We start from the raw sequence: 12,068 nt of genomic DNA, 5'->3' as shown, positions 1-12,068 counted from the left end.
AACGAAGTCAACTTCCGTTTATTCACAATCACGTATTCACATGCTCGTTCCATGAGAAATAGGGTCGTTTAGACTTTTGTGTCTCAGCGGGAACTTCGCTTCGACTGTATGTAATTGACCAATAGTGATCTCCCCGGGGTTGCCGTGAACCGTCAGCAGTAGCTCCAGCGGAGTAGCTCGATACCTGAGGTAGTACCTCGTAGTGATTGACACCCACTGTCCACGTTGGCATTAGACCCTGGAGACAGGATCTAAGATAAATGGGCAAGTCCCACCGTTGCTAGGCACGTTGATGTGGATCACAATCGCATTCCATTCTCTCTATTATATATTAGTACCTGTATAGACGTCGAGACATCTTGATTCACTGAACCAAGCGCCAATTGCACGCAATATCAACACTCGTCATTCAATTACAGCTCTCCAGGCGCCCAATCTAGGGTCGCCAAGTCGCATAGACACCATGACAAACTCTGGGCAACCTTCCTATAATGGCACAGATACCGAACCCTTTCCAAGCCTCGATAATGCGTCACCAAACCCTGATCATACAAACATAAACGCCGACTCTTCATCTGTTGTCGAGAATCGTCCAGCGGCCTCTTCATCCTTGAGTGGCCGTCTACGCAGAGTTTCCCAGAGTTTCGAAGTTTCCGGCCCCCCTGAAGGGTTTATGGCCGCTACAGGAACCATCGCAGCATCCATATTCTCGCGACAGACTGTGGCCCGAAGGCCATCAGACACCTCGATACCGATGCAAACAAGCCAGTCCCTTGGGGACACATCCAGACAGAGTATATTCCCAGCTGTCAACGAAGAGCCACCCGAAGAGAAGGCGAATGCAAGCGTCGCGTCCCCGAGGCGAAACTTGACTGGCGAGCCTGCTGCGGCGGCCCCTTTCGACAATGGATATCATTTCCCCCCAAAGCATTCGTTTGGACAGTCGACGAAACTTGGACTGATCGCTTTCTGGAATTATGTGCGAACACCAACCGGCTTTCTTGTTACCGTATACGGTCTGAACGTCGTTGCCTGGGGCGGAATGCTCTTCTTGCTGCTTTGGTAAGTCAATGATCTGTATCTCTCCTCCTCAAGGTCAACCAACCATGCTGACAAACAATCCAGTAATGCCTCACCCGCGATGTGTGTTCCGACTTGCAACGACATCAACTCCCCCAGGCGCAAGTGGATAGAGTGGGACTCGCAGATACTGAATGCTCTCTTCTGTGTTACAGGTTTTGGTCTTGCTCCATGGCGCTTTCGTGATCTGTATTACCTGCTTCAGTATCGGTTCCAGAAGAAGGAAGTTGCCCTTCGACGATTGGCAGGCATTCACCGAGGATGGTTCCGTCTCCCAGGGTCCGATCAGATTGATCCTCAAATAGGGCCCCATAATATCTCGTCTGCGCCCGAACTAGCCTCATCACTCGCCTGCCCGTTTCCAGAAGACAAGATCCCCGACGCTCCGCTGACTGGCGTACGCGCCCCGCCAACATCCGTCACGAGAATGGACGCAGTCATCTGGCTGATGGTATGGAACACGTTTCTGCAGTGCGTCCTGTCCGGATTCATGTGGGGCCTTAACCGTTACGATCGTCCCAGTTGGTCTACAGGTCTTTTTGTAGCACTGGCTTGTATTGTCGCGGCCATTGGAGGGCTTGTTATGTTTCTCGAGGGGAAGAAAGTGAAGGGCATTGAAGGCGTCCCCATTTCAGAAGAGGACCAGAAGCTACTACAGCAAGATAGGGAACGTGGTGTGTGGCATTACAACAATATCAAGGACAAAGACTTGGCTGCTGAGGAGGCAAAGAAGAAGAAAAAGGCAAAGGCGAAGTGATGCTCTTGTTGCACACCTGTTGGACATGTCCAGGCGTAAACGGCAAATCCTTGGTTGGCTAATCATGGTAATAGGTGGTGGTTTCACTGATTTCATGCATCTGCGCTTTACAGTAGCAACAGGCGTTGGGTGAGTTTGCCGATAGCGTAACCATATCGTGCATATATAAAATGAAATGGGATACAACATCAAACTGAGTACTTGGGTGCCTTAGCCATTCCTCGTGATATGTGCGTTCATGGATGGTAGCTTGCGTGTTTGATAGACTAGACCCGATGAGAGAAACAGTTCTCATGATAATTTCCATGCCCTTACCGACTAGCTACCTTTCTCTGCTGCGCCAAATGTCTGAAAACCAGACCAACAGTGGATATATAGAGGCATTCATCATCGAAGATTCTTTGTGAGGTATTCTGGAGACTGTGATATAGCCATTCCAACTTGATCGCACTAAATAAGACCGAGACACTCTTATCTGACTTAAGTATTATGCAGACCCCGCTTCCATTCACCTTACCCCGGCCCCTACCTTACCTCCGCCTCACTATCAAAGAGGGACGTACCCGCATTAGCTAGCTCCGGCCTCATGACGTGCCATTCCTTAGACTAGTAGGTACTAACCTAGGTAGGTATTGTTACCTCTCGTGAGCCTTCTCCACTGTTCCTTCATCATCAGCTTTCCCTTGTCAACTTATTAGACACACGCAGCAGGTTCACGGTACATCTCGACAACTTCAACTCTGCGCAATATCAATATATAAGTAACTCCGATACCTCTTCCAGTTTGGCATTGCCCTTCGACTGCCTCAGGGCCCCGCATCATGGGGCTGGCTTACAACACCTACCTGAATAGCAGCAAGATCTACGGCTGCAAGACATGCAAGGCCCATCTTGCTAACCATGAGGATATCATCAGCCGCGTATGTTGTCCCCCAACTCCCCTGTAGATTGCTTTCCGCTGATGCCGATACCAGAATTTCCGCGGTCAACATGGCAAGGCCTATCTCTTTCACAACGTTGTCAATATCGAGACGGGTCCTCCGAACGAACGTAACATGACGACCGGTCGACACGTAGTCCGTGATATTACATGCCGTCAGTGCAAGGAGACCGTTGGATGGAAGTATGATAAGGCTTACGAATCTTCGGAGAAGTATAAGGAGGGAAAGTTTATTCTTGAGGCTGAGCTGCTATGTAATGTTACTTGAGGCTTGGCTGTCGAGGCACCTCCCAGCTTGCTCATTGGCTGCTTCTGTCTCAGGCGTTATCTGTATATTGGATGCACAGGCGTTGACTGCATTTTTGGGTGGACTAAACACCGCTTTTGACCATGACAAGGACAAACCAGACATAGTTGAGTTTCTTAGCCATTGGATCTGAATTTCAATATGATAAACTATTCGACTAAATCTTATACTCCCAACCTGGACGCCGTTCGAACATGCAGATGATTCCAAAACTCGGGCTCAACGAGATATGTTATAGTATCACAGCACAGAATGTTTCACTTAACGGTGCTCAATAGGTTCCTCGGGCAAGAGCTCCTCGACCTCTTCATCTGGGACTCTGAGGAACTCCAGGGGAGGCTGAACGATACCGTTGAACAAGAAGGTGAAGTAAACAAGCAGGGCGAAGCCGACAATTTGGAGCCACTTGAACGTCTCCCAACCCAAGCCAAGGGAGACGATCCAGATGAAAAGGGTTCTGCAAGTGTCAATGGTAGATCGAGAAGTAGCACTGACGCTCCGTGTAACGGACAAGCCAAAGAAGTTGAAGCCACTGGTAGCAATGTCAGTGTTTGGTTATCCAAATCTGATTGACGAGATACTCACCCGATGCTGATCATGATGAGGAAACTAGAGATGAGGACCTGCTTGTTCTCGGTCATCTGGCGCCAGCCCTCGACAATGTCAAAATATCCATATTTGCCAGCTTCAGTGGAGCCGATAGTGGCATGCAGAACAAGCATAGCAAGGAGGGTAACACTGAAACCGAAGAGGCCCTCCCAGCCGACCACTCTAATTGGGTCAATTGTAGATCTCTCCAGGAGATATTCCTCGAGGACGAACTGGGTGGCTGTAAAGATCTGGGCACCAGCGATAAGCAAAACACCCACAATGGCTCGGGCAGCGTCTGAAAGACCTCCGTCAGTAGCCGAGTCCTCCTCGGGCTTTCCAACGGAGATCTCAGGCTTCTCATCTGGCCAGATAGCTCCGGCCAAGCCAACGACTGCGACACCCAGAACGACACCGACGAGGGACAGCCACTGGAAGAGATGCAAGTGTCGCTTGAGGAAGACGACGCTGAAGAGGCCGACGAACAAGACGAGAGCACCTCGTGTCATTTGGTAGATGGATGCAGCAACCATGAGAAGTCCAGCGTTCATGAGTGTGGTACCGCAGATGTCGCAAATAGCGGGCAGAGCAAGCAAGGTAACTCGGTATCCCCTCAAGATGGATGGGCCGGTGTGAAGGAGCTTGGTGCGATCATCGGCTCGGGGTGCAGCTTCAGCATCGCCATTTTCCTCGGTATCAACAGCTTGATAGCCTCGATCTTGTGGTGCAGAACCATTGAACCGTCGCCAGAGAGCCATGAGGCCAACGACCAGCCAGCAGCCCATCTCGCCGATGAACATCTGGGCGGTTTGGAGAACCGGCTGGTTAAAGAAAGCGCGCTTCCTTGGACTGTCATCGGGGCCACAGTTTCAAACACATTGGTTGTCCTATGGAGAGGTGAGTCAGTTACAACTCTTCTAACACAGCGGATGCGCAGCGCATGTCGTCATACCTGATACTTGGTCAACAAGGTGTTGCAAACACCTGTGAGCAGCATCATGGCTACGAGAAATGGGATGAGGCTTCTAGACGCCATGTTGAAGAGATGGCCGATTACCAACGGCCAGACTTCAGTGGTTGATGATGATGTTATTCAAAGAGTGAATGTGGAGGATGGGGGATGAGACAGCTGAGCAGGCCAGCCAGAACTGATAAGAACAAAGAGCTGATAAGCTCCAACTTACTCCGTACCTAAAAAGGTAAGTAAGGCAAAAGGCGGAGTAGAGGTACGTAGCGGTAGCACAGAGGGATGCAAATGCAGGGTTCAGACACTTGACCTGAATGCGGAGTCGTCGCCTCACTAGATGCATGCACTACTTGCATTAGCCCTTAGATCCATATCTGGCGCCTCACGTCTCCTCATGTGAGTGCTACGCGTTACGCGTTACCTCAAGGTACTTGCTCAAGCCAAGTCGATGTACCTTTATTTCTTGGTGGAGAACCGGGTTTAGTTTATGCGGGTCACAGCGAGACAAGCGAGATCCCAGCCACCAGATTTCTAGGAGGGTGACTTGTGCATACCTAGGTAGGTAATTATGGCCGTAACTATCACAATTCACAAGGCTGTTATCGGCTCTCCATTCCCTGCTCAGATCAAGTGCCATCGACTCCAGCCTCCCACCCACATTTGTTAAGAGCTTCTGTATCCAATTTCGACAGGGAACACGAGCCTGAGTGTGTCTCAGCGCTTGGTCAAATGATGGTAATCTCTAGAAATCAGAGTCAGCGCTTTCGGTCACCTGCCGAGACGGCAGACAAGTAAGTCACTTGATCAATGCCACGTTCAGACATACATCCAACACGGGTCTAGTGTAGGTGAATAGTGGATAATGTACTTGGAACTATGTGTTGGTGGTTGACGATTGAACAGCAAGTGAACAACCTCTCGACCCTACGGAGTACAAATCGCCCATATAATAAATAATTTGAGAACAAAGAACAAAAGCTTGTCTTACTGTCATCCAAAGCACTTTCTGAGTACGTCGTCATCAAACTTGGTCCAAGCAAGCCTAGCCGACACGGCCATAACGTTTGTTTGTGTCGATGAACTTTCGTACCTTTATCCATCAATCCCATCGCATTCAGTACAAGACACACTTATTATGGCCGTTACTTGTTTTAGTGCTATTGAGTGCTGGTCCTCCAAGGGACACAAAAGGAGCGTAGATACACCTCGATCTAAAGTACAATACATGAAATTGATCTCAAAATTGAGCCTTGCCTCGCAAGATGTCCAAAGATGGACTGGAAACATCTGAATCCCTAAAAACTCCCAGAGTTCAGATGTGAGAGCCAGTGCTGTTGCTCATGGCTGGGAATTATGGACTGGACTAGCCAGAAAATGCCAAAACCCCCAAACACCTCATACCCGCTGTTAAGCTTACCACGTGAACGCCTCCTCGATGAAATCGATGTGGGATCGGTCCTGGCGGTTTCGGACAGCCAGGCGAACCTCGTCACTAAGAGCACCAGGGCCACAGACTGTAACAGCCATGGCACCCACCTGGTGCTCTTGCTCCATACCCAAGAGGGTGTTGATGTTGGGTCGTCCAGGGAACATCTGGACAGTGGACGAGGGGCTGTGTATTTCCTTTGTGGAGCGTGGCTGGCTGACAAAGAGCATGATTCGGAGAACGTCCCTTCTCTTGTCCATGCCCAAGATCTCAGTCATCCAGGGGCGGATCCACTCCAGATGCTCGGGAGTCTGAATGGTCCAGACTAACAAGATCCTTCGAGTTGCGACAGTACCCTCGGAGTAGCCCTCAACAAGATGCTTGATATAAGGGACGGGGTGAGTGATGCCGACACCTCCAGCGAAGAGAACCACAGTACCGTAAGAGTCGAAAGAGTGGTGTCCACCATAAGGGCCCTCGGCGAAGCAGCTTGTCTCGAAACGACCTCCAGGGGCAGCGACTGCCTTCTTGTAGAGGCTGTCAGTCATGCCGGTTCTGCCCCGGACGATGAAAGAAACCCGTTGTTGTTGCATAGCCAAAAGATCTTGGTTAGTAGTGGCTAATCGGTCGCTCTTGACATCCTCGACGCCATCGTACCAGGCGACGGAGAAGGGGTGAGATTGCCAGTAGCTGATGGCGGGCATGTAGAGATAGGCATGTTGTCCAGGGGCGGCGTTCCATGGGCGAGCCAGAGTCATGGTCAATCGGACGGCATTTCCAGGCAGGGCTTCGACAATGGTTCGGGAGCGCGAACCTCCAACGTGAGAGCGAATGACACGCCAAACACGATAGGTGCGGTCAAAACTCCAGAGAGCAATCACGGCATAAACGTAGCAGAGCCACTTGAACAGACCAGGGGATGCGGACAAGTGATAGTACAATCCCACGACGGCGGCGGTGGCTGCAAGGATGTGGAGAGCCTTGAAGATCTCATAAAAGGCATGGCGAAGAGGACTGGAGGCCTGGATGCCGAGGAAGACAAAGGAGCATGTGGCCTAGGAAGCGTATGTAAGTAAAAGTTCATTTACGTAATCGACGTTAAGAAAGTGGTGACTTACAACAAAGCCGGGGAGGATAAAGTTGCCCGCAGGAGGGGTGAAGACCCAACCGTTCTTACCATAGTGGGCAAGGGTATGAGCGAGAGCCTCAAGAATGACAATACGGCCAAACCAACGGTGGATCAGGTTGTAGGTGTCAAAGGAGATGTTCAAGAGGGGGATGAGAGGGTTGTTTCGTCCAGCCAGAAGGAAGAGAGGGACCTGAAATGGAAATAAGGTTAGTGGCATGTACTAGTGAGATTTTGGAACGATCCAAGCCAAGCACTATAAAAGGTGCCATCATTCGTTGGCTTGGCGATCCTTAATATACAATGTGATGCAATTCATTTCATACCATGTTGACAGTTGAGAGGACACCGGTGCGGTTGCGAATGACACCGCAGGCGGTGACCATATCAGCGGAATAATCGATGTCGATGACGCACCAGACGACATTGGAAACAAAGTAGGACACGAGGAAAAGCAGCTGGAAACGGGTGGGGAGAGTTCCAACGTTGATGGCCTTGCTTAGCTGGATTTCGCGGTTGTGGCGCTTGCTGAAGACGGGAGCGTAAAGAAGGTGGCGCTTCAGGGCCGCAAACTTCTGGTTGGGGATAGCGAAGTAGCGCTGCTTGTCGTTGTTCAAGCAAGAAACATGTCGAGTAAGTCGGATAATTCGCTCGCAGACCTTCCAGACGATAACAGCAGCAGAGACAGCACCACAGACGATCATGAGGTACTTGGAGAGGTTTCCGTTCGTTGTTTCGGCGATTTCTTTAGCGAGTTGTTGCTCGGGCGTGAGCTCGTAACCGCCTCGCGGCAGCAGTGAGTTTCCGGCACTCATTGCGACTGAAGAAAGAAGGGAAAGACTAAGAGCAAAAACAATGAGATCGAGGTATCGAAGTGAAAAGTTGACAAAAGGTCAAAGGGAGAAAAAGAAAAACCTCCCCTGGAGGAATTGAGTAGAACTTTCGAAGAAGCGGCGGCGAAGAGAAAAGGAAGAGAGAAGGAGAGAGACGGCGCTGTCGACGGTGATGGGGCCAAGGGACTGTAATGTAGCCGTAGCACTAACAACACCAACAGCAGACGGTGAATAAATGAGTGAAGGGACACGAGAGAGCGTGTATGTCTGAATGGAAACCAGCTCCGAAACAAACAATTCCTACGCCTTCTTTAGGAATGAACTAAAGACGTCAAGGTTGACGAAACAAGACAAGGCAAGGAAGAGTTTTGAAAAAACGATTGCGGAGGCCAAGGGAGGGGGATAGTATTAAGAGTGAGCAGGGGGTATTTTTGCGAGATAAATTGGGTCTATACTAAATTCCCCAGCAATCATGGCTCGAGCAGATCATATTCAAGGCCGCGTGTAGGCTTGTCGTAGAAACAGTGGCTACCTATGCAGCGTCCCTTGCTCTCTCATTTGCAGCCCAGTCCATCAGCTGGCTGTACCTATCCCGCTTCCTATCCCTGAGTATCCCACTGAAGGAGGCCCATCTGCCAGTGACCAGCCAGCTGCAACACGACGGCGCTGACTGACGGGAATTACAGCTGGGGCCAGCTGCGAGACCACTAAGCCTAGCCTCTAGTCTCAGGGGCATCTAGTTTCAAGATATTCATTGACGCATTCGAGATTGCCTGATCTAGCCCTGCCATTGGGCGAGCCTGCACAGTCTAGGAACCCCCGGCGGCTCTATTAGCGAACTGGAGCGGACTGGCCCAGTCCGCGTCTGCGTTGCAATTGCGCGGGACAAGATGCAGTGAACAGGGGAGATGACTGTGGCGCTGGCTCCGAGTGGCGGAAGGACATCTGATATCCTAGCACCGAGGGGCACAACTGGGATTCTGAAACAAGGGCTTTCCCAGCTTCTGGGTACCTACCTCGGTAATCAGTTTCTTGGCTGTTTGAGGGAAGTGACAGTGAATGTTTAGGGGATTATATATGATCTTATTAAAACTTCAACGCCCCGCTAATTTTAAACTCTCTTTTAGTACTTTTACGATAAATACTTTAATTTTCCAGGTCTTTCATCTCTCTTACACCGGAGGATACTCCATTTGTAGCCCTCGCAAGGACGTGCGTTGTCCAGTTCCAACTAAACACGACTCAGCGGCAATGCAATACATGCCCGTAAAACTATGGGCATCTATTTGCTGATCAAGTCTCCAGAGATTGTTCCTAACCCAACCGAACCCAGCCTGGCCCAGCAATGACATCGAATGGCGGTTTCAAGTGCCTCATGCCCCACCATGACCGATGTTATCGTAACCGTTTCCGCGGCTCCTGAGAGGCGGAGGATTATTCTCCAGTCAAAGCCTGAGACGAGCACTGAGACGAATTCATTACATGTGCATATACACATGTACGTATGATCCCTGGCTGCCAGCACCAAGAAAACGAAAAAGCAAAACAAAAGATAAGGCGTAAATCGAAACTCTATTAGAGTGATTGCGTATTGTCCCTACATCCTAATCTAGTACATACGGTCTCTGTCAAGCTCAAAGTATACTGAGTTCGTCATCCATATCGTCCTCTCCAGGCTCTGCCAATGATGTTCCTACAGCGGCTCTATCAGGCCTGTTTTCCTGCCAGGTCCTTGCAATATCCAAGCGCTTGACTCTCTTCACTGTCTTGGTATTTCCGCTACTGCTTCTGTCGCTGTCGTTAATACCATGCGTTCGTCCCAATGTTTTCCTGGGGCTGTAGTCCATCGTCTGTGCACACTCGCCAAGCTCATCTCCGCTGTCTTGCTCTTCGTCAATATCCGTAACGCTGGTTGCGCTCGTATCATTCTCATCCTCCCTGTCGGTGTCGTCCGTATCATCATGATTGCCAGCATCCTTGTCACTTCCTACCGAGCTATCTTGGTCGTTTCTGCGCCTGAGATTGCGGCCCGTCTTCCCACTCAGGCCTGTCGTCCGGGCTCGACTATCTGGTTGTCGATCTGTGCCTGTTCTGTAGCTCGTTCCGTCTCGACTTTGGTCTTGCTGTCTCAGCTCGCTTTCTCGTTCCTTGCCGGGGCTGGGTTGGACCCATTCGCCGATCCCTTCCTCCCACTTCCAGCCCGAGAACATCGTGCTTGTTTCGACGACTCCCTTGCCAGCCGTGGGAAATCTTTCAGCAAAAGCAACATCTCGGAGGTCCCTCGTTTTCTGTGCCAAAACAAACGCCCCGTCAGACACCAGACCTTCTTGAAACCAACTAGGCAGCCTCAATTCATTTAAACGTGTACGAATCTCAGACAAGACGTCGTGGCAAGCCAGGCCACACGCTTGGCCCCGGTATTGTGCAACAGAGCAAGCCAGCAAGAGAGTTTGTCGGTACTGAGGTTTAGTTGGTGAGCCGTTTCTGGCTGTCAACGGTTTCATACAGTCATAAATCGCCAGATTCCTCGCTGATAAACTGCCCACTTTCCCGTCGATCAAACTCGTGGCCAAGAATCGGGCTAAAACGAGTGTCAAAAATCCGCTGCTTCGAAACGCCCCACGACGAGTTCGTTGCTGTGTGATGCACATTTCGAGTGTGAAGAGTAGTCGTCGAATGGCATGAGTTTTCCAAGGTTCTTCATCACTCATATCAACACCCAATGTCCATATCGCTGCCGTCATTGCAGCCAGAACACTGATCAGTGTCTGATCTTCTGTAGGCTGTTCTATCTCATTCGCTTTACCACTGTCCAACAGAAGCTGGTCCAGAGCCTTACACATAAACTCAACGACTGAGGGAACAGGTTTTCTGGAATGTAGCAGGGTTTCAATTCCTCGCATCCATACTGACTGAAACGCCCGTGATGTCAGCCAGGTCAGAGATAACTTCTTGGTGTTGATAAGGTTCGAGAGACAGTCCCACGATGGGCCGATTGTTCCCCGACCTTGCAAGCTTCTTACTATAACACCCAGAGGCTGGACCGTACTGCTCTCGATCAAGGTGCTTGACGTACCACGAGGTGCTGCCAAAGGAAGTCTCAGGCTTAAGACAAGTCTCGCGGCTTCTGCCTTACAGTCAAGACTGAGACAGAGATCGGCCAACAGTCGTACAAACGGAGGTTCGAGGAGACCTTCTGTCACAGCAGTTGCCAAAAGACATAGAGCATGCGCACGGACAACAATCTTGAGGGGTTTCCAACCCAGACTCGAAGTACCAAACCCCTCGAGTTGATCGTAGAGTTCTGCAGATGCTTTAGATGATTGCCACTTGAAAGTTTTCCCTTCCTTTGCCGCAGTCTGACGATCCCATTGCTCTATCACGGCAATCGCATCTGGTATCCTGCGAAGACACATTCCTAGCAACGACTTCGGATGTGCTGTTTGGAAGACAGGTTCGGTTGAGGTCAGTAAGCCATGCAGCCAGCTGAAAATGGCATCGTATATGCGATATTCACTATCCGAGACAATCCGGCGGAGGGATTGCAATTCTGCGACCAGTGATTTTGGTTCTATAGCCGTGGACTTTGAGCTTGTGGGTGAAGTCTCAAGGGTCAAATTGTCGCATCTGAACTTGCGCATGACTGGCGTCGTAAACCCGAGTCGCCCAGCCCCTGGAGGACTACGTTCAATCTTCATGCTGCCGAGAGTGCGAAATGCGCGCGGCGGTGTCGACACAGGCGAAGTCATTGGCTTTGACTGAGATTTTGTTACTTGGCGTCCTCCATAGGTGTGCCGCACTCGCTTTGACGATTTCGTAGTTTCGTTCTCCGTGTTCGTCCGTTTCGTGCGGGTTGTCGTTGTCGTTGCCGTTGGTTGCCGGGCCTCATCAACTAGTTTTCTTAGAGCAACTAGACGACACTGAAGTTGCCGCAGTAGACGCTGGCATCTTGCTGCCGTCCAAGGCTGTACATCTTGTTGGTGGTTGCTGCGATCTCCCTTCATTAAACGGTGGGCTGACGGGGATGGGCGCTCAGCCATGATA

General features: G+C 50.5%; 5 protein-coding genes across 5 annotated transcripts; 2 read left to right on the top strand and 3 right to left on the bottom strand.

Annotated features, from left to right (window-relative positions):
* Nucleotides 1–185: 185 nt before the first annotated feature.
* FVEG_07151 (hypothetical protein) lies at nucleotides 186–2,149 on the top strand. Its single transcript, XM_018895723.1, has 2 exons — nucleotides 186–1,062; nucleotides 1,126–2,149. Exons 1-2 carry the CDS (start codon nucleotides 464–466, stop codon nucleotides 1,835–1,837), a joined length of 1,311 nt encoding a protein of 436 aa, XP_018753037.1. The 5' UTR covers nucleotides 186–463; the 3' UTR covers nucleotides 1,838–2,149.
* A 250-nt stretch (nucleotides 2,150–2,399) lies between these two features.
* FVEG_07150 (peptidylprolyl isomerase) lies at nucleotides 2,400–3,330 on the top strand. Its single transcript, XM_018895722.1, has 2 exons — nucleotides 2,400–2,757; nucleotides 2,812–3,330. Exons 1-2 carry the CDS (start codon nucleotides 2,659–2,661, stop codon nucleotides 3,043–3,045), a joined length of 333 nt encoding a protein of 110 aa, XP_018753036.1. The 5' UTR covers nucleotides 2,400–2,658; the 3' UTR covers nucleotides 3,046–3,330.
* Nucleotides 3,163–4,895, bottom strand: FVEG_07149 (hypothetical protein). The gene is made up of 3 exons (XM_018895721.1): nucleotides 4,625–4,895; nucleotides 3,670–4,559; nucleotides 3,163–3,616 (listed from the first exon to the last, which is right to left on the bottom strand). Exons 2-3 carry the CDS (start codon nucleotides 4,470–4,472, stop codon nucleotides 3,346–3,348), a joined length of 1,074 nt encoding a protein of 357 aa, XP_018753035.1. The 5' UTR covers nucleotides 4,473–4,559; nucleotides 4,625–4,895; the 3' UTR covers nucleotides 3,163–3,345.
* Nucleotides 4,896–5,642: 747 nt separating this feature from the next.
* Nucleotides 5,643–8,429, bottom strand: FVEG_07148 (hypothetical protein). Its single transcript, XM_018895720.1, has 3 exons — nucleotides 7,518–8,429; nucleotides 7,184–7,384; nucleotides 5,643–7,120 (listed from the first exon to the last, which is right to left on the bottom strand). Exons 1-3 carry the CDS (start codon nucleotides 8,004–8,006, stop codon nucleotides 6,053–6,055), a joined length of 1,758 nt encoding a protein of 585 aa, XP_018753034.1. The 5' UTR covers nucleotides 8,007–8,429; the 3' UTR covers nucleotides 5,643–6,052.
* Nucleotides 8,430–9,658: 1,229 nt separating this feature from the next.
* Nucleotides 9,659–12,064, bottom strand: FVEG_07147 (hypothetical protein; the record flags this gene model as incomplete). The annotated part of the gene is made up of 1 exon (XM_018895719.1): nucleotides 9,659–12,064. One exon carries the CDS (start codon nucleotides 12,062–12,064, stop codon nucleotides 9,659–9,661), a length of 2,406 nt encoding a protein of 801 aa, XP_018753033.1.
* Between the last annotated feature and the right edge of the window lie 4 nt (nucleotides 12,065–12,068).

This window comes from Fusarium verticillioides, chromosome 7 (assembly GCF_000149555.1).
Source record: "Fusarium verticillioides 7600 chromosome 7, whole genome shotgun sequence".
Lineage (NCBI taxonomy): Eukaryota > Fungi > Ascomycota > Sordariomycetes > Hypocreales > Nectriaceae > Fusarium > Fusarium verticillioides.
The sequence above is the reverse complement of the archived record's forward strand: the minus strand, read 5'-3'. Positions and strand labels throughout refer to the sequence as shown.

Excerpts from the sequence above, each read along its gene's own strand:
- FVEG_07151 (XM_018895723.1), top strand. The coding sequence starts at position 464 with ATGACAAACTCTGGGCAACCTTCCTATAATGGCACAGATACCGAACCC. Across the intron at positions 1,063-1,125 it reads ATGCTCTTCTTGCTGCTTTG|TAATGCCTCACCCGCGATGT; the intron begins GTAAGTCAATGA and ends CAAACAATCCAG.
- FVEG_07149 (XM_018895721.1), bottom strand. The coding sequence starts at position 4,472 with ATGTTCATCGGCGAGATGGGCTGCTGGCTGGTCGTTGGCCTCATGGCT. Across the intron at positions 3,617-3,669 it reads CTCATCATGATCAGCATCGG|TGGCTTCAACTTCTTTGGCT; the intron begins GTGAGTATCTCG and ends CATTGCTACCAG.
- FVEG_07150 (XM_018895722.1), top strand. The coding sequence starts at position 2,659 with ATGGGGCTGGCTTACAACACCTACCTGAATAGCAGCAAGATCTACGGC. Across the intron at positions 2,758-2,811 it reads ATGAGGATATCATCAGCCGC|AATTTCCGCGGTCAACATGG; the intron begins GTATGTTGTCCC and ends TGCCGATACCAG.
- FVEG_07148 (XM_018895720.1), bottom strand. The coding sequence starts at position 8,006 with ATGAGTGCCGGAAACTCACTGCTGCCGCGAGGCGGTTACGAGCTCACG. Across the intron at positions 7,385-7,517 it reads TCCTCTCAACTGTCAACATG|GTCCCTCTCTTCCTTCTGGC; the intron begins GTATGAAATGAA and ends TTTCCATTTCAG. Across the intron at positions 7,121-7,183 it reads TTATCCTCCCCGGCTTTGTT|GCCACATGCTCCTTTGTCTT; the intron begins GTAAGTCACCAC and ends TACGCTTCCTAG.